Here is a 25,219-nt window from a genome sequence, read left to right on the forward strand (position 1 = left end):
AAATTGTGAAATTATTTGTTCTAGTTCTCTGAAAAATACTGTTGGTAGCTTGATAGGGATTGCATTGAATCTATAGATTGCTTTGGGTAGTATACTCATTTTCACTATATTGATTCTTCTAATCCATGAACATGGTATATTTCTCCATCTATTTGTGTCCTCTTTGATTTCTATCATCAGTGTTTTATAGTTTTCTATGTATAGGTCTTTTGTTTTTTTAGGTAGATTTATTCCTAAGTATTTTCTTTTCTTTTTTAAAATTTTATTTTATTTTTAAACTTTACAATATTGTATTGGTTTTGAGTATTTTATTTTCTATGCAATGGTGAATGGAATTCTGTCCTTAATTTCTCTTTCTGTTTTCTCATTGTTAGTGTATAGGAATGCAAGGGATTTCTGGGTGTTAATTTTATATCCTGCAACTGTACTGTATTCATTGATTAGCTCTAGTAATTTTCTGATGGAGTCTTTAGGGTTTTCAATGTAGAAGATCATGTCATTTGCAAACAGTGAGAGTTTTACTTCTTATTTTCCAATCTGGATTCCTTTTAGTTCTTTTTTTGCTCTGGTTGCTGTGGCCAGAACTTCCAAAACTATGTTGAATAGTAGTGTTGAGAGTGGGCACCCTTGTCTTGTTCCAACTTTAGGGGAAATACTTTCAATTTTTCACGGTTGAGGGTAATGTTTGCTGTGGGTTTATCATATATGGCTTTTATTATGTTGAGTTATGTTCCTTCTATTCCTGCTTTCTGGAGGGTTTTTTTTTTTTTAATCATAAATGCATGTTGAATTTTGTCAAAGGCTTTCTCTGCATCTATTGAGATAATCATATGGTTTTTATCTTTCAATTTCTTAATGTGGTGTATCACATTGATTGCTTTGTGAATATTGAAGAATCCTTGCATCCCTGGGATAAAGCCCACTTGGTCATGATGTATGATCTTTTTAATATGTTGTTGGATTCTGTTTGCTAGAATTTTGTTAAGGATTTTTGCATCTATGTTCATCAGTGATACTGCCCTGTAGTTTTCTTTTTTTGTGGCATCTTTGTCTGGTTTTTCCTGAAAGATGATGCTGTGAAAGTGCTGCACTCAATATGCCAGCAATTTTGGAAAACTCAGCAGTGGCCACAGGACTGGAAAAGGTCAGTTTTCATTACAATCCCAAAGAAAGGCAATGCCAAAGAATGCTCAAACTACCGCACAATTGCACTCATCTCACATGCTAGTAAAGTAATGCTCAAAATTCTCCAAGCCAGGCTTCACCAATACGTGAACCATGAACTTCCAGTTGTTCAAGCTGGTTTTAGAAAAGGCAGAGGAACCAGAGACCAAATTGCCAACATTCGTTGTATCATCAAAAAAGCAAGAGAGTTTCAGAAAAACATCTATTTCTGCTTTATTGACTATGCCAAAGCCTTTGACTGTGTGGATCACAGTAAACTGTGGGAAACTCTGAAAGAGATGGGAATACCAGACTACCTGACCTGCCTCTTGAGAAATTTGTATGCAGGTCAGGAAGCAACAGTTAGAACTGGACATGGAACAACAGACGGGTTCCAAATAGGAAAAGGAGTATGTCAAGGCTGTCTATTGTCACCTTGCTTATTTAACTTATATGCAGAGTGCATCATGAGAAATGCTGGGCTGGAGGAAGCACAAGCTGGAATCAAGTTTGCAGGGAGAAATATCCATAACCTCAGATATGCAGATGACACCACCCTGATGGCAGAAAGTGACGAGGAACTAAAATGCCTCTTGATGAAGGTGAAAGAGGAGGTGAAAAATTTGGCTTAAAACTCAACATTCAGAAAACGAAGATCATGGCATCTGGTCCCATTACTTCATGGGAAATAGATAGGGAAACAGTGGAAACAGTGTCAGACTTTGTTTTTGGGGGGCTCCAAAATCACTGCAGATGGTGACTGCAGCTATGAAATTAAAAGACGCTTACTCCTTGGAAGAAAAGTTATGACCAACCTAGATAGCATACTGAAAAGCAGAGACATTACTTTGCCAATAAAGGTCCGTCTAGTCAAGGCTATGGTTTTTCTTGTGGTCATGTATGGATGTGAGAGTTGGACTGTGAAGAAAGCTGAGCACCGAAGGATTGATGCTTTTGAACTGTGGTGTTGGAGAAGACTCTTGAGAGTCCCTTGGACTGCAAGGAGATCCAACCAGTCCCTTCTGAAGGAGATCAGCCCTGGGATTTCTTTGGAAGGAATGATGCTAAAGCTGAAACTCCAGTACTTTGGCCACCTTGTGTGAAGAGCTGACTCATTGGAAACGACCCTGATGCTGGGAGGGATTGGGGGCAGGAGGAGAAGGGGACGACAGAGGATGAGATGGCTGGATGGCATCACTGACTCGATGGACATTAGTCTGAGTGAGCTCTGGGAGTTGGTGATGGACAGGGAGGCCTGGCGTGCTGCGATTCATGGGGTCGCTAAGAGTCAGACATGACTGAGTGACTGAACTGAACTGAACTGTCTGGTTTTGGTATTAGGGTGATGGTGGCTTCATGGAATGAGTTTCGAACTTTTACCTTCCTCTGCAATTTTCTGGAATAGTTTGAGTAGGATCAGTTCAGTTCAGTTCAGTCAATCAGTTGTGTCCGACTCTTTGCTACCCCATGAATCACAGCACGCCAGGCCTCCCTGTCCATCACCAACTCCCAGAGTTCAGTCAAACTCATGTCCATTGAGTTGGTGATGCCATCCAGCCATCTCATCCTCTGTTGTCCCCTTCGCCTCCTGCCCCCAATCCCTCCCAGCATCAGGATCTTTTCCAATGAGTCAACTCTTCACATGAGGTGGCCAAAGTATTGGAGTTTCATCTTCTCTAAATTTTTGGTAGAATTCAGCTGTGAAGCCATCTGGTCCTGGGCTTTTGTTCGCTGGAAGATTTCTGATTACAGTTTTCATTTCTGTGCTTGTGATGGGTCTGTTAAGATTTTCTATTTCTTCCTCGTTCAGTTTTGGAAAGTTATACTTTCTGAGAATTTGTCCATTTCTTCCAAATTGTCCATTTTATTGGCATATAGTTGCTGATAGTAGTCTCTTATGATCCTTTGTATTTCTGTGTTGTCTTTTGTGATTTCTCCATTTTCATTTCTAGTTTTGTTGACTTGATTCTTCTCCCTTTTTTTCTTGGTGAGTCTGGCTAATGGTTTGTCAATTTTATTTATCTTCTCAAAGAACCAGCTTTTAGCTTTGTTGATTTTTGTTATGGTCTCCTTGTTTCTTTTTCATTTATTTCTGCCCTAATTTTTATGATTTATTTCCTTCTACTAACCCTGGAGTTCTTCATTTCTTCCTGTTCTAGTTGCTTTAGGTATAGAGTTAGGTTATTTATTTGATTTTTCTCTTGTTTCTTGAGGTAAGCTTTTATTGCTATGAACCTTCCCCTTAGCACTGCTTTTACTGAATCCCATAGGTTTTGGGTTGTTGTGTTTTCATTTTCATTTGTTGCTATGCATATTTTGATTTATTTGTTAATTTCTTCTGTGATTTGTTGGTTATTCAGCAGCGTGTTGTTTTGCCTCCCTTTTTTTCTATTTTTAATAGTTTTCCCCCCCTGTGGTTGATATTTAATCTTACCACATTGTGATCAGAAAAGATGATTGAGATGATTTCAATTTTTTTTTTAAATTTACCCAGGCTAGATTTATGGCCCTGGTTGTGATGTATCCCAGAGAAGGTTCCAGGTGCACTTGAGAAAAAAGGTGAAATTCATTGTTTAAGGGTGAAATATCCTATAGATATCAATTAGGTCTGACTGGTCCATTGTATTATTTAAAGTTTGTGTTTCCTTGCTAATTTTCTGTTTAGTTGATCTATCCATAGGTGTGAGTGGGGTATTAAACCCTTATTGGGTTACTGTCAATTTCCCCTTTCATACTTGTTAGCATTTGCCGTACATATTGCAGTGCTCATATGTTGGGTACATATATATTTATAATTGTTATATCTTCTTCTTGAATTGATCCTTTGATCATTATGTAGCATCCTTCTTTGTCTCTTTTCACAGCCTTTATTTCAAAGTCTATTTCATCTGATATGAGTATTGCTACTCCTGCTTTCTTTTGGTCTCCATTTGGGTGAAATATCTTTTTCCAGCCCATTACTTTCAGTCTGTATGTGTCCCTTGGTTTGAGGTGGGTCTCTTGTAGACGGTATATAGGGGACCTTGTTTTTGTATCCATTCAGCCAGTCTTTGTTGTTTGGTTGGGGCATTCAACCATTTACATTTAAGGTAATTATTGATAAGTATGATCCTGTTGCCATTTACTTTGTTGTTTTGGGTTTGAGTTTATGCACCTTTTCTGTGTTTCCTGTCTAGAGGAGATCCTTTAGTATTTGTTGAAGAGCTGGTTTGGTGGTGCTGAATTCTCTGAGCTTTTCCTTGTCTATAAAGCTTTTGATTTTTCCATCACATTTGAATGAGATCCTTGCTGGGTACAGTAATGTCGGTTGTAGGATTTTCTCTTTCATCACTTCAAGTATGTCCTGCCATTCCCTTCTGGTTTGAAGATTTTCTATTGAAAGATAATCTTTTATCCTTATGGGAAGCCTCTTGTGTGTTATTTGTTGTTTTTCCCTTGCTGCTTTTAATATTTGTTCTTTCTGTTTGATCTTCCTTAATTTGATTAATATGTGTTTTGGGGTGTTTCGCCTTGGTTTATCCTGTTTGGAACTCTCTGGGTTTCTTGGACTTGGGTGGATATTTCCTTCCCCATTTTAGGGAAGTTTTCAACTATTATCTCCTCAAGCATTTTCTCATGGCCTTTCTTTTTGTCTTCTTCTTCTGGGACTCCTATCATTTGAATGTTGGGGCATTTGACTTGTCCCAGAGGTCTCTGAGATTGTCCTCACTTCTTTTAATTCTTTTGTTCTTTTTTCCTCTCTGCTTCATTTAGTGCCACCATTCTATCTTCCACCTCACTTATCCTATCTTCTGAATCAGTTATTCTACTGTTGGTTCCCACCAGAGTGGTTTTGATCTCAGTTATTGCATTATTCACTATTGATTGACTCTTTTTAAAATTTCTTCTAGGTCCTTGTTAAACTTTTCTTGCATCTTCTCAATCCATGTCTCCAGACTATTTATCTGTAAGTCCATTTTGTTTTCAAGACTTTGGATCATTGTTACTATCATTGTTCTGAATTCTTTTTCAGGTAGACCCCCTGTCTATCCTCTTTGGTTTGGTTTGGTGGGCATTTATCATGTTCCTTTACCTGCTGAACATTTCTCTGCCTTTTCATCTTGTTTAGATTGCTGTCTTTGGGGTGGTCTTTCTGTATGCTGGAAGTTTGTGCTTCCTCTTTGTTGTGGAGGTTCCTCCCTGTGGGTAGGGTTGGACGAGTGGCTTGTTAAGGTTTCCTGGTTAGGGAAGCTTGCATCAGTGTTCTGGTGGGTGGAGCTGGATCTCTTCTCTTTGGAGTGCAATTAAGTGTGCAGTAGTGAGTTTTAAGGTGTTTATGGGTTTGGTGTGACTTTGGGTAGCCTGTATATTAATGCTCAAGGCTATGTTCCTGCATTGCTGGAGAATTAGCTTGGTATGTCTTGCTCTGGAACTTGTTGGCTCTTGGGTGGATCTTGGTTTCAGTGTAGGTATGGAGGCCTTTGGATGAGCTCTTGTTGATTAATATTCCTGAAGTCAGGAAGGTTTCTGCTGTTCTCAGGTTTTGGATTTAAGCCTCCTGCCTTTGGTTTTCAGTCTTATTCTTACAGTAGACTCAAGATCTCCATCCATACAGCACCGATGATAGAACTTCTAGGTTAACGGAGAAAAGATTCTCCACAGTGAGGGACACCCAGAGAGGTTCGCAGGGTTACATGGAGAAGAGAAGAGGGAGGAGGGAGATAGAGGTGACCAGGAGAAGAAGAGGGGGAATCAAAAGGGGAGAGAGCAATCTGTTGTAATCAATAATCAATTCCTTATGTGCTCTCCACAGCCTGGAACACCCAGATAGGTTCACAGAGTTACACAGCAAAGAGAAAAGGGAGGAAGTAGATAGAGGTTACCAGAAGGAGAATAAGGGAAGTCAAAAAGAGAGAGACATATCTAGCCAGTAATCAGTTCCCTAAGTGTTCTCCACAGCCTGGAATACCCAAAGAGATGGACAGAGTTGGGTAGAGAAGAGAAAGGGGAGGGAGGAGATAGAGGTTACCTGGAGGAGAAAAAGGAGAGTCAAAAGGGGGAGCGGGCAATCAAGCCAGTAATCACATCTCTAAGTAAAAATGGGTACTGAATATTGGATTCTTAAAGGTACAAAATTGATAACAAATACCAAAAAGCAAAGTTTAAAAATCTAGAGTTTAGACCCTCAAAAATACAATATTAAACAAAGAAAACAAAATCACAAAAATATAAAAAATACATATGAAATTTGCTTTAAAAATAGGGCCTTTTGTTTTTTGCAAGGTAATAGTAGGTTATAGCACCCCACTCCAGTACTCTTGCCTGGAAAATCCCATGGACGGAGAAGCCTGGTAGGCTGCAGTCCATGGGGTTGCGAAGAGTCGGACCCGACTGAGTGACTTCACTTTCACTTTTCACTTTCATGCATTGGAGAAGGAAATGGCAACCCACTCCAGTGTTCTTGCCTGAAGAATCCCAGGGACGGAGGGCAAGGCGGGGGTGGGGTGGGGCTCATGGGCTGCTGTCTCTGGGGTCGCACAGAGTCTGACACGACTGAAGCAACTTAGCAACAGCAGCAGCAGTAGGTTATAGAAATGAAAATTAAAGGAATAATAAAGGACTTAAAAATTTCTAAAAATTAAAAAAAATTAAAGAAATGATGATAGTAAAATATATCTAGGATTTCTCTGGAGCTGTTGCAGGCAGTGTGCGGTCAGTTCAGTTTCAGATGGTTCCTTGTTCCAGCTTATACTTCTCAAGGTCTATAGGCCCTTTCCAATGTAGTTTGTGCTAACTACAGGGTTTTAATCTGTTGTTCTCATCACTTCCAATGCGGTTCCCTCTGTTTATTTTGGCTTCTGTTTGCAAGTCTCTTTAGTGTGTAATTTCCGCCCTGACACAAGGGGGCGAAGGTGGTCACTTATTTAGGCTCACTTGTTCATTTGTGCCGTGGGGAGGGAGGAACACTGCAAAGAAATATCACTGGTATGTATGGGGAGTGCTTGCAGTGCCTGGGCCACATGGCTCATGGCATGTGTGCTTTCCCAGTCTACACTGCTCAGGATCCAGGGGAACTGTCTAAAGTGGGCCCTGGGCTGCATGCACTTCCCATGCATGAGCTGCTGAGGTTCAGGTTCTCGGGTACTCCACAAAGGCACAAACTCAGTTGGGCTTGAGTTTTGTGCCTTTCCCAGGTCCTAGCAACTCAGGCAACCAGGTGCTTGGCGAGCGCACTCTCCCCAGGTGGGCGGTGCATCTTACCGCCTTCCCCATGCCAGCTTCTTGGTTTCCTGGGTGTGCAGCAGGAGCGCTGCCTCAGGTGTCTCTTCTGGGGAGCTGATCTCTGGCTGTGACCCTCCTGGCGGATGTCAACCGTCCAGGATCCCAGGAAGACTTGGTTAGCAACTGAAAGCCTGCTCACCATTTGGTAGAGGATGTTGTCTCTGGGGCCGAGTTTAGCCCTTTCCAGCTCTGGCTGTTGCCTGCCTGCCTCTCTGCCTCTGGCGAGGGGAGGGGCTGGTCCGCAGCCAGTAGCTCTCCTCTGGTATTAGCTCAGTCCTTTGTTCTGTTATGACCAACCTAATAGTATATTGAAAAGCAGAGATATTACTTTAACAACAAAGGTACATCTAGTCAAGGCTATGGTTTTTCTAGTGATCATGTATGGATGTGAGAGTTGGACTGTGAAGAAAGCTGAGTGCTGAAGAATTGATGCTTTTGAACTGTGGTGTTGGCGAAGACTCGTGAGAGTCCCTTGGACTGCAAGGAGATTCAACCAGTCCATCCTAAAGGAGATCAGTCCTGGGTATTCATTGGAAGCACTGATGCTGAGGCTGAAACTCCAGTACTTTGACCACCTCATGCGAAGAGTTGATTCATTGGAAAAGACCCTGATGCTGGGAGGGATTGGGGGCAGGAGGAGAAGGGGACGACAGAGGATGAGATGGCTGGATGGCATCACCAACTCGATGGGCATGAGTTTGAGTGAACTCCGGGAGTTGGTGATGGACAGGGAGGCCTGGTGGGCTGTGATTCATGGGGTCACAAAGAGTCAGACACGACTGAGCGACTGAACTGAACTGAACTGAACTTTGTTCTGTGAGCGGGCCCAGCAGTGCCTTAGGTTAGAGCTTTTGTGGGAAAGTTCTCTCTCTCTCTTTTTTCCCCCTCTCTCTGGCTATCCCATGATTTGTGTAGCTATCTCATGTTAGCTCCCTCAGATTGTCCTCAGGGCATTCAGGCCCAGTCCTTAGCCTAAGCAATGTAGCCCGCGCCTCCCTGTTCAGCCTCCGCTTGTTAGTGTCGGATACTTATGTCTGGGCTACTTCTCCTCTGGGAGTTGTGGTTAGGCATGTAATCTGTGGCTTTTATTTATTTATTTATTTTTCCTCCTGGTTATGTTGCCCGCTGAGATTCCAAAACTCCCCACAGACTCGCCAGTGAGAGGGTTTCCTGGTGTTTGGAAACTTCTCCTCTTTCATGACTCCCTTCCCGGGATGGGTCTCCATCCCTAACTCTTTTGTCTCTCTTTTTATCTTTTATATTTTGTCCTACCTCCTTTCCACAACAATGGGCTGCCTTTCTGGGTGCCTGGTGTCCTCCACCAGTATTCGAAGGTTGTTTTGTGTAATTTGCTCAGCATTCAAATGATCTTTCAATGAATTTGTGGGGAAGAAAGTAGTCTACCCATTCTATTCCTCTGCCATCTTAGGACCACCACCACCCCCACCCCATACCACATCTTCTTTACAGTAGAAAGTGTCTAAAGGGATTTACTATTTTGAGCAGTGATATATTAGAACTATAGTCAGCTGTTGCAGAGTCCTGGAAGCACACCAGTGTTCCATTTTTTAAAAGTTTAGTTGAGGAGCCAACAGTTGGTTTGGCAGGCACAGGAGGAATGGAACTAGGATACCTGAGACCATGGTCATGGTGGGACTCTTGGAACTCTTAGAAATGCAATTATTAATAAAAGATGTAGAAGTATTTCACCACTTTGCAAACCAACACAAATATACTGGAGTGAGCCAACTTAATGTCAGGTCTTCCTGGAACACATTCCTGTTACATATGACTCTATCTTTGTTGACATCATTCACCTTCCTAAGCTGCCTGTATCCTTCAGGATGCCATATGCTTCTGAGTACCTGTTCATTGTACACTCACAGCACTTGCTGGGAACATCCTCATTTCATTAGTCCTACTGTTTCAGTTGAGCTGGAGCATTGTTATGGAAAGTCAGACAGCTGGGTTGAATGGCTTCTATGTACTGTCATGACTCCTAGTCTATGCTTGCTTTACATTTCTCCTCAACCATTTCCTTTAAGTTTATATTAATTCTTATCTTACTTCACTTTTTGGTCCCAAATATTTCCTATTCTTCCTTTGGCCCCCAAACAGATGCATGTTGACCATATAGGTGAAAGATTTAGAGCCAGTCCCATTCTGGGACACTTGTAGGCTGTATATTGTCACCTTGCTTATTTAACTTATATACAGAGAACATCATGAGAAATGCTGGGCTGGATGAAGCATAAGCTGGAATCAAGATTGTCAGGAGAAATATTAAGAACCTCAGATATGCAGATGACACCACGATTATGGCAGAAAGCAAAGAACTAAAGAGCCTATTGATGAAAGTGAAAGAGGAGAGTGAAAAAGTTGGCTTAAAACTCAACATTCAGAAAACTAAGATCATGACATCTGGTCCCATCACTTCATGGCAAATAGATGGGGAAACAATGGAAACAGTGGCAGACTTTACTTTTTTGGGCTCCAAAATCACTGCAGATGGTGACTGCAGCCATGAAATTAAAAGACACTTACTCCTTGGAAGAAAAGTTATGACCAACCTAGACAGCATATTAAAAATCAGAGATGTTACGTTGCCCACAATGGTCCATCTAGTCAAAGCTATGGTTTTTCTAGTAGTCATATATTGATGTGAGAGTTGGACTATAAAGAAAGCTGAGTGCCGAAGAATTGATGTTTTTGAACTGTGGTTTTGGAGAAGACTCTTGAGAGTCCCATGGACTGCAAGGAGATCCAACCAGTCAATCCTAAAGTAAATCAGTCCTGAATATTCATTGGAAATACTGATGCTGAAGCTGAAATTCCAATACTCTGGCCACCTGATGCGAAGAACTGACTCATTTGAAAAGACCCTTATGATGTGAAAGATTGAAGGCAGGAGGAGAAGGGGACAAATGAGGATGAGATGGTTGGATGGCATCATCGACTCAATGAACATGAGTTTGAGTAAACTCCGGGAGTTGGTGATGGACGGGGAGGCCTGGCGTACTGCAGTCCATGGGGTCACAAAGAGTTGGACGTGACTGAGCAACTGAACTGAAGTGAACTAAACTGCAGTTACTAGAAAGGAACATAGTGTATATTGACATGATCATCTGTTTTTAAAGTAAAATTTGACAAATAAATATTTTAAGCACAGTTAAAATATGTATTCTTTCTATTCTGATTTGCCCTCGTTTACATTATTGGAATGTTTGAGTTACTTTCTTTTGTTTTATGGAGTTTTCCTGTGTGTATTTGTTTTTCTTTTTCTTTTTGGTAATAGGAGTATTGAGTCTCTTCAAAACTATTTATCTCAAAAGAGCGCATGTACAAAATTTGCACTCAATTTTAGTATGCACATTGATGAGTTTTGAAATATTTTACACTGATAAACACATATAATCAAGGTATTAAACATTTCCATTATTTTACCCAAATAAATGAAATCATGCAAGATACACTCATTTATACCTAGTTTTTTGTTGAGTTATGTTGTTGTGGGCAGCAGTAGTTCAGTTCTTTTGCTAAATAGTATTGCATCATATGGATATACCAAAATTTGTTACATGTTGGTTGAAATTTCTATATATTTTTACAGAATTATATTATTATTTTTATTGTAATGGAAAACACATGAAATCTATATTTTTTCTTTTTGATTCTCTATTTAGATTTCTAGTAGGTATATATATGTTAATATGAATCTTAAATACACAGCCATGGAAGTTCCTCTGAGGTCACTGTTGTTATCAGGAAAAAAGACCTGAGGAATTTGTTGGCCTTCCAGAACACCTCTAATCAATGACTTCTTTATTGAAATATTTACTGACCACATGGCATGTGCTAGTTCACTTGTTCCCTGGCTTTCTCAACTCTGTTTTTTTAACTAAATAACCAAGACAGCCTCATCAATCAGGCAGAATTACATTTCTTTCAGTGGCAAAAGAAATGGACCGGTGAACACACAGCCACAGCTATCACTCCAGCATCCTGGGCTCATGTATTGTCATTAGCTAAGTGAAATCAAAACTAGGAAACCAGATCTTTAGAAAACTCAGACACACTAGTTTACTGAGTGGGGGAATTACAAACACCATCCCCAAAGGGGCAAAGAAAATGAAACTTTTAATTTTCCTCTAAGAGAGACAGTCCCAGTTTACGTCTGTTGTGTCACAGTCCCAGCTGCCCAAACATTTCCCCCAGGGAATCTATATTCTTAATAACTCTAAGTATTGTTAACTAGAAGTAGTTAAGAATTGTACAGTAGTTCTCTAGCAGCTTTATATTTTCCACATTGCATAACCTGTCAACAGAAATTTTCATTTCCCAACTACTCTCAGTCCTTGGTAACCACCATTCTGCTCTCTGTTTCTGTGGATTTCAAACTTTATATATATATATATATATATATATATATATATATATATATATATATATATGTAAAAAATGTATTTTCTTGAAAAATTTATTTTTTTGCCATGCCATGCAATTTGTGAGATCTTGACCAGGGATTGAACCCGGGCCCTCGGCAATGGGAGATTGAGTCCTGACCTCTGAACTGCCAGGGAATTTCCTGGTATATCTACTCAAGATACTATCTCATGTAAGTGGGATTGTGCAGAATTTGTCTTTCTGTGACTGGCTTATTTGTTTTGCAATAATGTCCTTGGGGCTTCCCTGGTGGCTCAGATGGTAAAGAAACTGCCTACAATGCAGGAGACCTGGGTTCAATGCCCTGGAGAAGGGAATGGAAACCCACTCCAGTATTCTTGCCTGGAAAATCCCATGGACAGAGGAGACTGGCAGCCTACAGTTCATGGGGTCGCAAAGAGTTGAACATGACAGCGACTAACACTTTCACTTTCAGTGTCTTTAAGGTTCATCTATGTTGTATATAGTAAGATTTACTTCTTTTTAAAGACTGAATAACACTGCACTGTATATATGTGTGTATATGTGTCTATATCACATTTTCTTTTTATATCTGTTGATGGATATTTGGCTTACCCCCATGTCTTGGCTATTGTGAATAATGCTACAATGAACTGCATAGTGCTGTATCTTTTGAGGTCTTGATTTTAATTCTCTTTGTTCATTTTTTCAGTTGCTTAGTCATGTCCGACCAGATGCCATGATCTTAGTTTTTAGAATGTTGAGTTTTAAGCCAGGTTTTCACTTTCCTCTTTCATCCTCACCAAGAGGCTGTTTAGTTCCTCTTCGCTTTCTGCCACTAGAGTGGTATCATCTGCATATCTGAGGTTGTTGGTATTTCTCTTGGCAATATTGATTCCAGCTTGTGATTCATCCAACCCAGAATTTCGCATGATGTACTCTGAATATAAGTTAGATAAGCAGGGTGACAATATACAGACTTGATGTAGTCCTCTCCCAATTTTGAACTAGTCTGTTGTTTCATGTCTGATTCTAACTGTTGCTTCTTGATCTGCATACAGGTTTCTCAGGAGGCAGGTAAGGTGATCTTGATTTCCCATCTCTTTAAGGATTTTCCACACTTTATTGTGATCCACACAGTCAAAGGCTTTAGTCAATGCAGCAGAAGTTGATGTTTTTCTGGAATTTCCTTGCTTTTTCTATGATCCAGTGGATAGTGGCAATTTGATCTCTGGTTCATCTGCCTCTAAATCCAGAATATCTTGAAGTCCTCAGTTCATGTACTGCTGAAGCTGTACATGAAGGATTTGGAACATTACCTTGCTAGAATGTGAAATGAGCCCAATTGTATGGTAGTTTGAATATTCTTTGGCATTGCCCTTCTCTGGGATTGGAATAAAAACTGACCTTTTCCAGTCCTGTGGCCACTGCTGAGTTTCCCAAATTTGCTAACATATTGAATGCAGCACTTTAACACCATCATCTTTTAGGATCTGAAATAGCTCAGCTGGAATTCCATCACCTCCACTAGCTTTGTTTGTAGGTGATACATCCTAAGGCCTTCTTGACTTCAAACTCTAGGATGTCTGACTCTAGGTGAGTGACTGCACCATCATGGTTGTCTGGGTCATTAAGACCTTTTATGTATAACTCTTCTGTGTATTCTTGCCACCTCTTCTTAATATTTTCTGCTTCTGTAAGGTCCTTGCTATTTTTGTCCTCTATTGTGCCCATCTTTCATTAAATGTTCCCTTGGTATCTTCAATATTCATGAAGAGATCTCTAGTCTTTCCAGTTCTATTATTTTCCTCTTAATTCTTTTAAATAGATAAATACTCAGAAGTGAGATTGGTGGATCATATGAAAATTTTATTTTTCAATTTTTTGTGGACCCTCAATACTGTGATCCATACTAACTGTGCCAGAATACATTCTCAGTTTCTCAAAGTCCATGCCAGTACTTGTCTTTTTTTTTCAAATGGCCTTCACAATAAATAGGAGGTAATATCTCAGTGTGGTTTTTCTTTGTATTTTCCTCATAATTATTGATATTGAGCACCTTTTAGAAATCCAAATACCTGTTGGATTTCCTTGGTGGCTCAGACTGTAAAGAATCTGCCTACAATGCAGGAGGCCTGGCTTCAATCCCTGGGTTGGGAAGATCCCCTGGAGAAGAGAATATCAACCCACACCAGTATTCTTGCTTAGAGAATTTCATGGACAGAGGAGCCTGGCAAGCTACAGTTCATGGGGTCCCAAAAGTTGGATGACTGAGCAACTTTCACTTTCCCTCTTCACCATTAGTGTATTTTCTCTGGAGATTATCTGTTCAGATTCAATGCTCAGTTTTAATTGGGATATTTGTGTTTTTATATGGAGATGTAGGAATTCCTTCTGTATTTTGAATATTAACTTCTTTTCAAATATGTGGTTTGAAAATATTTTCCCTTTATGTATGTGGCCTTTTCACAGTGTTGATGATTTCCTTTGCTATGCAGAAGCTTTTTCTTTACATCATTTTCACTTGTATACTTTTGCTTTTGTTGCCTTGCTTTGGGTGTAATATTCAAGAAATTATTACCAAAACCCATGTCATACAGTTTTCCCCCATGTTTCCTTCTAGTAATAAAGTTTCAGGCATATGTTTCCGTCTGTAATCTGTTTTGAATTGTTTTTTGTGTGTTCAGTTCAGTTCAGTTCAGTTCAGTCGCTCAGTCGTGTCCGACTCTTTGCGACCCCATGAATCGCAGCAAGCCAGGCCTCCCTGTCCATCACCAACTCCCGGAGTTCACCCAGACTCATGTCCATTGAGTCAGTGATGCCATCCAGCCATCTTATCCTCTGTCGTCCCCTTCTCCTCCTGCCCCCAATCCCTCCCAGCATCAGAGTCTTTTCCAATGAGTCAAATTTTATTCTTTTTCACTTATATATCCAGTGGTTCTCAGCACCATGTATTGAAGATACCATCTTCCCCCATTGTGTATTCCTGGCACCCTTGTCCAAGATCAGTTGACTGTGTGTGTGTGTGTGTGTGTGTGTGTGTGTGTGTGTGTGTTTCCTTGGCTGTTTATTCTGATCTACTGGTCTATATGTCCAAATGTTGGTATCATACTGTTTTAATTACTGCAGCTTTGTAATATGTTTTGAGATGAAGAAGTGTGCTGCCTCCAGCTTTGTTTTTTTTCCCCCTAAAGTTTAGGCTATCCAGAGTCCTCGATGGTTGCATATGATTTTTAGGATCATTTTTCTAGAACACCAAAAAATGCCTTGGAATTTAGATAGGGACTGCATTGACTGTTTATATCATTTTCCATGGTATGAATATCTTAACAATATTAATCTTTCAATCCATGAGTGTTGGGTATTGTTCTACCTAGCATGTCTTCTTTAATGTTTTCCATTAATGTTTTGTAGTTTTCCATGTATAAGTCTTTCCCCTCTGTGATTCAGTCTATTCTTAAGTGTTTTATCTTTTCTTAATTTCCCTTTGAAGTTTTCATTGTTAGTGTATGGAAACATAACTGTTGTGGTCCTCTGGGTACAGCAATAAGGGACTAGGGCAGGCACTGGTGATTGCTAGTGCCAGGAGTGTGCATATGCTCAGCTATGGGGCTGTAGGTGAATGCATAGGGGCAGTGATGTATGCATTGTGGTGAGGGTGGGCCCCGTGGAGGATCTGGGTCTGATCTCAGGCGCAAGTTCGGTTGCTGAGGTCAGAGCTGGTGCCATGTACATGCCTGACTTCAGGACCGGGACTAACTTTGCAGCATCCATGATGGCTGTGCTGAGTTTCAAGGAGGCACTAACTGTCATGGCTCCTGTTAGGGAGGGTGGAGGGACTCAGCATCGGGAGTCTGAGACATAAAAACCTGTGGGACCTTCTGTGCTGAGAGTTGTGGGCACATGCAGTGGTTGTGCTGGCTGTTGGTTTCCTGCACAGCTTTCCCTCATCTTTGCACTACTTGTTGCTGCAGATTCTTAAGTGGACCCCTGAACTCTATCAGAGCTATTTCATTCACATCTGTCTGTCCAATTGTTGTTTTCATTATGAGGGTAGAGAGTGGGATCTCCTACTAAACCATCTTGCTGACATTACTCTCTTTATACATTTCAGAATCAGTTTGTCACTTTCTACAAACTTCCCACTGGCATATGAATCAGGATTTCATTGAAACTGAAGATCAATAGAATTGAAATCTTAGCAATATTAAGTCTTTCAATATAGAATCATGGTGTATGTCTCCATTTATTTATGAATTTTATTTCTCTCAGAAATTAATGTTTTGTAGTTTTCATCATACAGATCTTGCATGTATTTTATTAATTCTGTACCACAGCATGTTTTTGGTGCTGTTCTGGATAATGAATGAAAGTGTTAGTCACTCAGTTGTGTCCAACTCTTTGCGACCCCATGGGCTGTACTCCACCAGAATCCTGTCTCCATAGACTTCTCTATGCAAGAATAGTGGAGTGGGTAACCATTCCCTTCTCCAGGGGGTCTTCCCAACCCAGGAATTGAACCTGGGTCTCCTACATTGCAGGCAGATTCTTTACCATCTGAGCCACCAGGGAAACTCCATTATGCATGATATTGTACTTCAGTTTCCAATTGTTTGTTTCCAGTATGTCAAATAATCTTGATTTTTATACATTGACTTTTATTTTGGAAATATAGTCAACTGACTTATATGCATAATCATGTTTTTGTAGATTCATAGGATTTTCTCTGTATATTATATTTTACTCTGTATATTTAATGTTTTCTCTGAAAGAAGAGAATTTGAATTCTTCTCTTCCAAATGTACTTTGTGTTTATTTTTTCTTGACTTATTGTAGTTTTGAGAGCTTCCAGTCCAATAGAAATAGAAAGCATAGGCCTCTTTGCCTTATCCTTAATCATAGGGGGAAAAACTCAGTCTCTTCTTTAAATGCAATGTTAGCTAAAGTCTGCCTTGTTATTTTTGGTGCCTTTTAGTAGTTTGAGGAAATTTTCTTCTATTGCTACTGCACTGAAAGGCTTAATGAATTTTGAATGTTTTCAGTTTCTTTACTGCATATTTTGATATTTGATAAACACTATTAACTGTTTCAGTTATGCTAAGTACCAATCATATCGAAATATGAACTTCTCTTCCCTTGGCAATGCTTGCAATGGAAAGTAGTAGCTGTATTTTGTAACTAAATTCCTCAGCAAAAATTTTACAAAAATGTTGGCAGACTCTGAGGTAGACGGAGCGTGGTGGAAAACAGAGTAACATTCTGCTGAAATTGCTTGTAAAACAGGCACTGTCCCTGTGAAACGTGATATGTACATGGCCCCACCCTTTCTAACTTGAGCCAAAATACTTCCCTCCCTCTTGAGATTTTCTTATTGTTCTGTGAGGAATAGTGACCTCATTACTAATTCAGAGCTTACCGGGCCTGTCTGCTTTTTGCCTTTCTTTCCAAAATTTAGCTGCCTTATCTATAGCTCATTCAGCAAAATGTGAATTAGGCACTAGCTTATCAGTGTAAGGAAATATTTACCAATTGGGAATTGAATGCAAACCAACCAAACAAACAAAAAACCCACCATACTAGAGTGAGTTTCCTGAGGTAAATGTGAGCCTTAAAGAATCTGCAGATTTATAGCAGTTTATCTTGGGAAGCAGTACAATACCTTCAAGTGTGGACTTTACCAAGCACTCATGTACATGAAGAAATAAAATAACAGTGCTGAAGTAAAAGACACTTTACTGACAGCTGAGAATATCAATCCAAAATAAGCCATGAAAGAGAAACAAAATGAAGGTATATTTTAAAGTTCTTAGGTAGGTTGGATTATTATTTCAAAAGCCTCCAAGAATTTCTAGCAAGTTTTAGGACTGTTCATTCTTGGTGACTCACATGCAAAAGAAATGGCTATTCTTAAATAATACCTGTTTGAACTTCTTATTCTTTTATGAAAAATAAAATTATGCATAAATTTTTTTTTGGTTATTGAAATTATTCTGCTAGTTGTTACTATCACTGTTGTAGTGTGCAGTCCTAACTGGCTGAAGAATTTTATTCAGACTTCCACATATTATTCAGCAGAGTTCCCTGCGCTTATGCAGCTGGACCTTTTTGGTTATCCATTCTAAATATAGTAGGGTGCACCTGTCCATTCCAAACTTCTAATATCCTTTCCCCCTATCCTTATCCCCAGCAACAATAGTTTGTTTTCTAAATCTGCGAGTTTCTGTTTTGCAAATAAGGTCATTTGTATCATGTCTTTTCAGATTCCTCATATAAGACATGTTATGTTTTTGTTACTCTAAGTTATATCACTCAGTATGACAGTCTCTAGGTCCATCCATTTTCTGCAGCCTCTTTCTACTCTTGAGTGTCTCTGTACTGTTTCCACTATTCCTTTCCTTCTCCACTTGAGGAAAAACCAATCCCCTTCTAGGCCACAATCTCTGGGCCAGTTGCACAACCACGCCTGCACTGCTGCTGCCTCTATGAACTTATCCCTGCCTTTCTCTCCTCCCTCAGTGCCTCCTGTCTGCTTCTTGATTTGACCAAGTGTGCTCCTGCAGCAGGGACTCTGCACATTGACCCCTCCCAGCCTGGAAGTTTCTTCCTCCAATGGCTACATGATTCATTCCCTCATCCTCAGGTGTCTTTGAGTATCACAGGGAAGATTTCTCCAGACTCTTGAGAACTCCTATCAAAGCATTCTGCCTCCATCCTCTCCCCCAAGGCCCTCTGTCTTCTCCCCCTGCTTCATCTTCGCCCAGAGTGCCTCTTCCCATGGGGTCACTGTCTTTCACTCCCTCTTAGGTTATGAAGAGCTGCAGGAGAGCGAGAGCTGTGCTGTGTGCTGCCGCATCCCCAGGATTGGAGAGGGCCCAGCATTCGGTAGATGTTGCACAGTGTTTGTTAGAATAATGGCAGGAATATTCCATTTCTCTGGAGTCAATAAAAAAGAATATTTTTAGTTCTATTTACTATAGATGTGCTTATGAATATTGCCTGGGGTTAAATAAATAAGATAAACATTTAAAATGTTTGATCAGAATCAAGTAGCTTTTGGCTGGAGGCACCTGGCTGTTCTTTCTCTGAGTCACCTTCAGGTTTACTGGAGACCTGATATGAAGTTGAGACACAATGTGTGACCACAGTCAGAACCCTATACCAAATAGGATTCACATCCGGTAACTGCTCTTGGCAAAGAGGCACCGAGTACTGAGCTGCAGTGTCAGCTGACCTCCATGGAGTTCTTCCTCACCATGGCTCCTGTTGCCTGGGTGCCACTGCCCTGAAGGTCACCCCATGAGGGGCTCAGGTAGCTGCAGATGTGTCTCAGAGGTTCCTGGTCAGGAAGGTGAACACCCCAAGGCTCAGGCTGCACATGCTGGCTCTTTGTCTTTGGTGGCAGGACTTCTGTGTGGTGGGACCCCTGTCCATGTATCCCATGCCTCCTGTCCTTCAGAAGACACTGCCCCCAATGCCCTCTGCATCCCTGTGAGGAGATAAGTCAGGGCTTGGAGTGCTGAGTTGCAGGTAGCTGCTAGGGATCCAGCCCAGTGCCCTTCCAAGGCTGCCACAGGATCCTCTGAGACGTCCCCGAATTGTGGGGACATTTGGTGACTTCAGGGTGAAGACATGGCCAGAGTCAATGGAATACAGCATGTGTAGCCCTTTCCTAATGCCAGTTGTTTTTTTTAATTTATTTTTAATTGGAGGATAGTTACTTTACAATATTATGTTGGCTTTTGCCATACAAGATGATTCAGCTGTAACCATACATATGTCTCTTGCCTCTTGAATCTCCCCCCATGTCCCACCCAATTACACTCCTGTAAGTTGTCATAGGGTACTACGTTGAACTTGTGTCAAGTTGTTCTTCAATAAAATTTTACTTTGGAATAATTTTAGATTAATGGAAGAGTTGAAAATATTTGTCAAAACTGATAAGCAACTTTGGAGCATTATTTCTAACTTAACCTCACATATCATTTTTATTTAACCAGGTTGTCCATTAGATGCTTTTGGATTTCAGAATTCACCCCACAACCTATACACACTGCATTAATTGTCATGTATCTCCAGTGTCCTCTGCTCTGTGGAGTCCCTCATTCTCTCCTCGTAATAGCTTACGCATATGGTGTTTGGTGCTGAGTTCGTGGTCTCCGAAGAAGATTTGACTCCAGGACCAAAGACACAGTTTCAGTAACTCAAAGCTTTGTGCAGCGAAGATTTTTATTTAAAATGACAGGACAGAGAATGCTTCTGACATGGACATAAGAAGGGGGTAGAAAGAGTACCCACCTTCACTATTTTAAGCATGGCATTATATATTTCTCAACTGGCTGGTGAGAACAGATAAATAGAATACCTGAAGGTTGTAAGAGTTCCACCAGACCCTTTCTGAAGGCATACATCCTGAGATAACTTCAGCACAAGATTGGCCAGAGAGCAGGGGTCCTGCCAGGGAAAATGGTTCCATACAACTTCTCTGGGTGAGATATACTGTTGCTGTGTAATCAGGTGTAGAAGTCTTGAGTAACAGGTTCCCTGACAAGCTTTGTTACAATTATAATCTTTAACATAGAGGGTCAGAAGAACATTTCCCTTTTCATAAGTTCTGGACATAAAGAAAGGCAAGTTCTTGGGTAAGATACATTGTTGCACAAGGCTTAAGGAAAGCATGAGGGAGAGTGTTCACCTCCTCCTTAAAGGGCCCTGGACTGCCTAAGCTTTAACTCTCTTATGGGTCTGTCATGGCCTTGGCCGTCCCAGGAGGACTGGCTAGGGATGGTAGAAGGACCTCAAAGCTGAATTTGTCTGCTGTTGTATAGCAGACAAATGTAGAGTGGAGGAAGAAACAGTAGCTCTTTCTTGCCTGGAGAAACCCATGGACACAGGAGCCTCACGGGCTACAGTCCATGGGGTCACAAAGAGTGGGACACGACTGAAGCAACTGAGCATTGCAGAAAGTGGGGTTTAGACTTTGGGTTTTGAGGAAGACACCACAGAGGTGAAGCACCCTTCTTGTCTCCTTACATCAGGGTACACGTGACAGGGGTGTGTCTTACCACTGGGTGTGTCAGCTTTGACTATTGATTAACACTGTGTTTGTTAGACGTGCACTGTTTTCCCCTTCTCCTTCCCTCCTCTCTTCTTTGGCGATGAGTTACTAAGTCAAGCCCATGCTCAGGGAGTGCAGGGCAGTATGTTCTCCATCCTTGAGGGGATAATCTAGCTCTGTTATTAGGGATGTTTCAGTAAGGAATGATAGTCTCTTCACCCACATTATTTTAGTTTAGTTTTGTTTAAATGGGCTAGGTCTTTGTGTGGTGTGTGGGCCTTATCTTTGCAGAGCACATTCTCTCTAGTTGCAGCAGGAAGGTTTTTAGTTGCCCCAGCGCAGGTGGGGGCTTAGTTCCTGACCAGGGTTTGAACCAATTACTGCTGCATTGGAGGGCAGATTCTTAACTACTGGACCACCAGGGAAGTCCTCATTTATTTACTTAATCATTTGTTTGTATCAGTATGGACTCAACTCCCCATTCTTATCCCCAGGACTTGAGCTTTGGATAAAAGGGAGGATTCTGGATGACCTTTTTTCTACCTGAGAGTGGTGTACACCTGTCCTTGGCCCTCCTGTGATTCCATCTGCTTTGTTTGGGAGATTGTTGCATCAGAGCCAGGATAGGGGGAAGGATGACCAGGAAAACAGGTGGTTGTTGGGGCTGGGACAACAGAGCATTTGGCTCCAAATGGAGTCACTTAGCAATGTCAGCTCCACTTGATCTTTGGCAAAGATGCTATCACAAGTTCTCCCTGAGCACTGTTCTCAGAGCAGGATGGGCTTCCAAGTAAACACCCCAAGGTCCAAGGGAGCCACCTATTCCAGGTTACTGGCCACAGGCCTGTGGTCCTCCGGGGGGGGGGGGGGATGTGGGCTCTGCTTGGGGAGCTAGTGGTCTATAAAGCAGCAGAAACTCTGCCCTGAGCAGCGCACGCCAGCTGCCGCCATGATGAAGGGAGCACTGCTTGTGCTGGCCCTGCTGATGACCAGAGAGCTGACCTTCAAGACGATTGAGGATAGCATGGAGGGTCCAGATGGTCCTCCTGATCCTTGCCCCATGCCATCTCACTGCATCCTCCACAGTCCTGTCCTAGCTACTTCTAGGGGCAGATTGGAGGGCGGGTGGCAGATCAGTGTCCAGGAGTCCTGCACAAACTCCCTGGGGCTTTCAGTCTTTAATGGAGAGAGTGGTGTGGAGCTGGAAGGATCATTAGCTGTGCAAACCCTGGGGAATATTTTGTTGGGGGTATTGGTGCTTATTGGGACGAGGAAGAAGGTTGATATGCCTGGGGATGGTGGTCAAGGCCGGAGGGGTCTCCAGGCCTCGCCCCCCTTGTTGCTACCTCTGCTGGGAGATTTTTAGTCTATGTTAGCAGTCCTGGGAGAGAGCGAGTCTCTGTGGGAGGTGAGTCTGGAAGCTATGAATGTGTTAGTTTCTATCAATTGGTGCAAACAGGAGCCTCCTACTCTGGTTATTCTTTTGACAAGATGTTTTTTGTCTTTCCTTCAGTGGAAGCCTGCCCTGCATTTTATGCTCTGCTTTCTGGTGTTAGTTGGAAATGAAACATTGTTGAACTCAACATTGGATTTGGTTGATGCTACTGATGAAGGCAGGCTTTGGAAAAAATCCAAGATTGCTTCAATGAGATTTAATGCCAAGCTGCATATCGCACAAATTGTGGTAATTTTCTCTCCTGACCCCCACTCTGCCCTGCCCATTCACATGCATAGTGTGGTATGCCACATGGGAATAGATCATGCAGTCATGGGATATGTGACAGGCAAGAGCTATAAGCAAAGAAGCACATAAACCTTTGCTCTACCCTGTAGCACCTGTAATATGTGAGGGCAGTCCATGTACACATCCAGCCTGTGTTGTTGCCAAATATGGCCACAGCATGCAAATCAACTCACACACAGAATAGGGTTGCGAGGCCAAGTGTGGTGAGACAGGTGATTGTTTTTTTCCTCAGTGGAACTAGCATTGGAGCAGTAGAATTTTAATGCTTGGCAGGAAAGGAAGCTTTCAGCTCACACACATGTAGGAGTTGTGTCAGTTCTACTTTAGGAATATTGAAAAGGAGCCCCTGGCTTTAGAGTCTCTTTCCAACATGGGACTCCCTGGCTTTGTAAGGTTTCATCACCTCCTCTTGTTCCCACTCTGTGGACCATTGCTCTGGCTCAGAGTCCCATTTCCACTGACATGGTCTCTGTGTTTACAAGCCTGAATTTCCACTGTGGTGTTTTGGTGCCTGAGGCTCCTGAGGAGGCTTCTAGGTACTTGTGACTGCTCACCTTGGCTAGCAGTGTATCTCCCGAAGAGCCTTCTTTCCTTTATAGTTCCTGTCAAACAATAGTCTGTATCAACACATTTTCCTCAAGTTGTTGATTGTTCAAAAGGAGAGGTTTTCTGTGAGCAGAGTTTTATGCACTAATAGGAGCAAGCAGAGCACATGGGTTTGTTTATGACTCCTGCATGTACATTAGTCCACCCAGCACACCTGACAGAAGAGGCTCAGATGCAGGAGGTGTGACCCAAACCCAGGCTCCAGCACCTTGCTCCGCCTTCAGGACTAGTCTTGGCTGTGCCCTGTTGACCCTTGTCTTCTCCTCCCCCTCCCAGCATTGCTGGTGGCTAGGCTCCCTCCTGACACCTTTGCCTGTGCTGTTAGGGAGCCATCCTCCCCTTGGTGCCTGATGGCAGCCCCCTTCCAGTGGTGGGTCTGTGAGAAGAGGTTCTTGCTGGGGAGGGAGCTGAATCCCGGAGGGTGAGGTGATTCTCAGGAGACAAGATAGCCCTGCTGTGGGCTCAGTTGTTGTCCCTCCTCCTCCTACTCCCTCCCAGGGTTCCATCATCTCTGACAACGATTGCAATGGCTATCAGGTATCCTCGGTGCTGAGCAGTGTTTTTGGAATAATTTTCAATGCGGTCTCTTTGGTGCAATAATCTTTGCCAGTGATGCCTGGTCTGCACTCCATGTGCCACCCTGTTCTTCTCAACTGAAGCTGGAATCCTGACACCTGATCCACCCATGTGGTCTCTATCAGGCTTACTCTAATAAAATCACTGCAGCATTGCTCAGTGTGCCCAGTGTCTGTCTGCTGTGGGGAGGATGTGAAGCAGGAGGTCTTGGGTGATGGTGAGAGTGACCCAAGTGGTTACTGTGGGGAGTATGGGGATTGGGATCAGACAGAATGAGGTAAACCTAGGCCCTGTCCTGACAAACTGTGGAACCATGGGCATGTTTATTGTAACTTTCTCAAGTCATTCTGTCATCTTCTAAATAGGGGCTGTGTATGAAGATTAAGTGAAAGAAGATATAGGTAACCCTTGCCATCACAGGCCTGGAAGGATAAAGCTGTTGCTTGTGGCCACAGATAGCATACCTCACTCTGGTCTTTAGTACGGTGGCAGAGCCTCCAGTCCTTTAAGTGTCCTTTCAGTTACTGGTGAGTGACTCAGGAGATGCCCTGAGCAAGCTTGTGACAGGCCCCCACTTCCTCCCAGTGGCATTCACCATTTTCTAATTGTTAGGTGCTGGGAACAAGCGTGAGGAACTCCGCCTGTGGCAAAGGTCATGAGGAAGGAGGCTCGACATACGCAAAGGCGGGATCGAGCCTCAGGAGTCCCCCTGGAAATTCTCGAGCATCTACCCCCAAAACCAGAGTCTGCCTACTTTACTGCTTTGTGCTCTCACCTACACCTCTGACTTTATGGGGGGCTGTCCCCCACAACGTCTTTCGAAGAAAGAGTTAACTTAGAGCTCCAGTTAATAATAATTCCTGGGCATGACAGGAGTGTTTCAACCTACAAACTCCTCTGAAGGTTCTCTAGCCTGCCTGACAGGCTTGTCCGGCCACATGTGATTGTTCACAGCCTCCCAACTGTGAGAGGCACGAGATGCTTTAAACCTTCTAAAAACAGATTCTTTTGAGAAGTTAGGAAATTATTAGTGTAGTATAGTGGGCTGATTAAAAATTATATTGGTGAAGGGTTTTTCATTTGTTGAGCCAATGTTTGCTACATCTCCATATCCCTTGCCCCTTGTACACATTAATGAATATATAGAAGAAATAAGTATTAACCTTTGATATTAATCACGTTAGACCTTAGGCTAAGCAAATTCTTTCCTTAATTAAAACCCACTGCACCCTCACCCTATAGGAATGTAACTTTATCTGGTGCCTTCAGAAGCTGGCATCTGTTTTAAGAATAATCACCCTGGAGAAATAAGTGTTCTGGTTGACTGATCGCTGTCACAAGGAGAGGGTCATAAATTGTTAGCAGGCCCCCTGGCCAGAAGATGATGTAACACCCCCAAGACCTTTGTA

General features: G+C 42.0%; 1 protein-coding gene across 1 annotated transcript in view; it reads left to right on the forward strand.

Moving 5' to 3' along the window:
• The window catches only part of LOC129632099 (major allergen I polypeptide chain 2-like), a 40,445-nt gene extending 16,611 nt beyond the window's left edge, over window positions 1-23,834 (forward strand). The window contains exon 3 of the mRNA XM_055553524.1: window positions 23,733-23,834. Within this exon, the coding sequence (XP_055409499.1) occupies window positions 23,733-23,834 (102 nt within the window). The remainder of the gene's footprint in view (window positions 1-23,732) is intronic.
• The last annotated feature ends 1,385 nt before the right edge of the window (window positions 23,835-25,219 follow it).

Source organism: Bubalus kerabau, chromosome 17 (genome assembly GCF_029407905.1).
Source record: "Bubalus kerabau isolate K-KA32 ecotype Philippines breed swamp buffalo chromosome 17, PCC_UOA_SB_1v2, whole genome shotgun sequence".
Taxonomy (NCBI): Eukaryota; Metazoa; Chordata; class Mammalia; order Artiodactyla; family Bovidae; genus Bubalus; species Bubalus kerabau.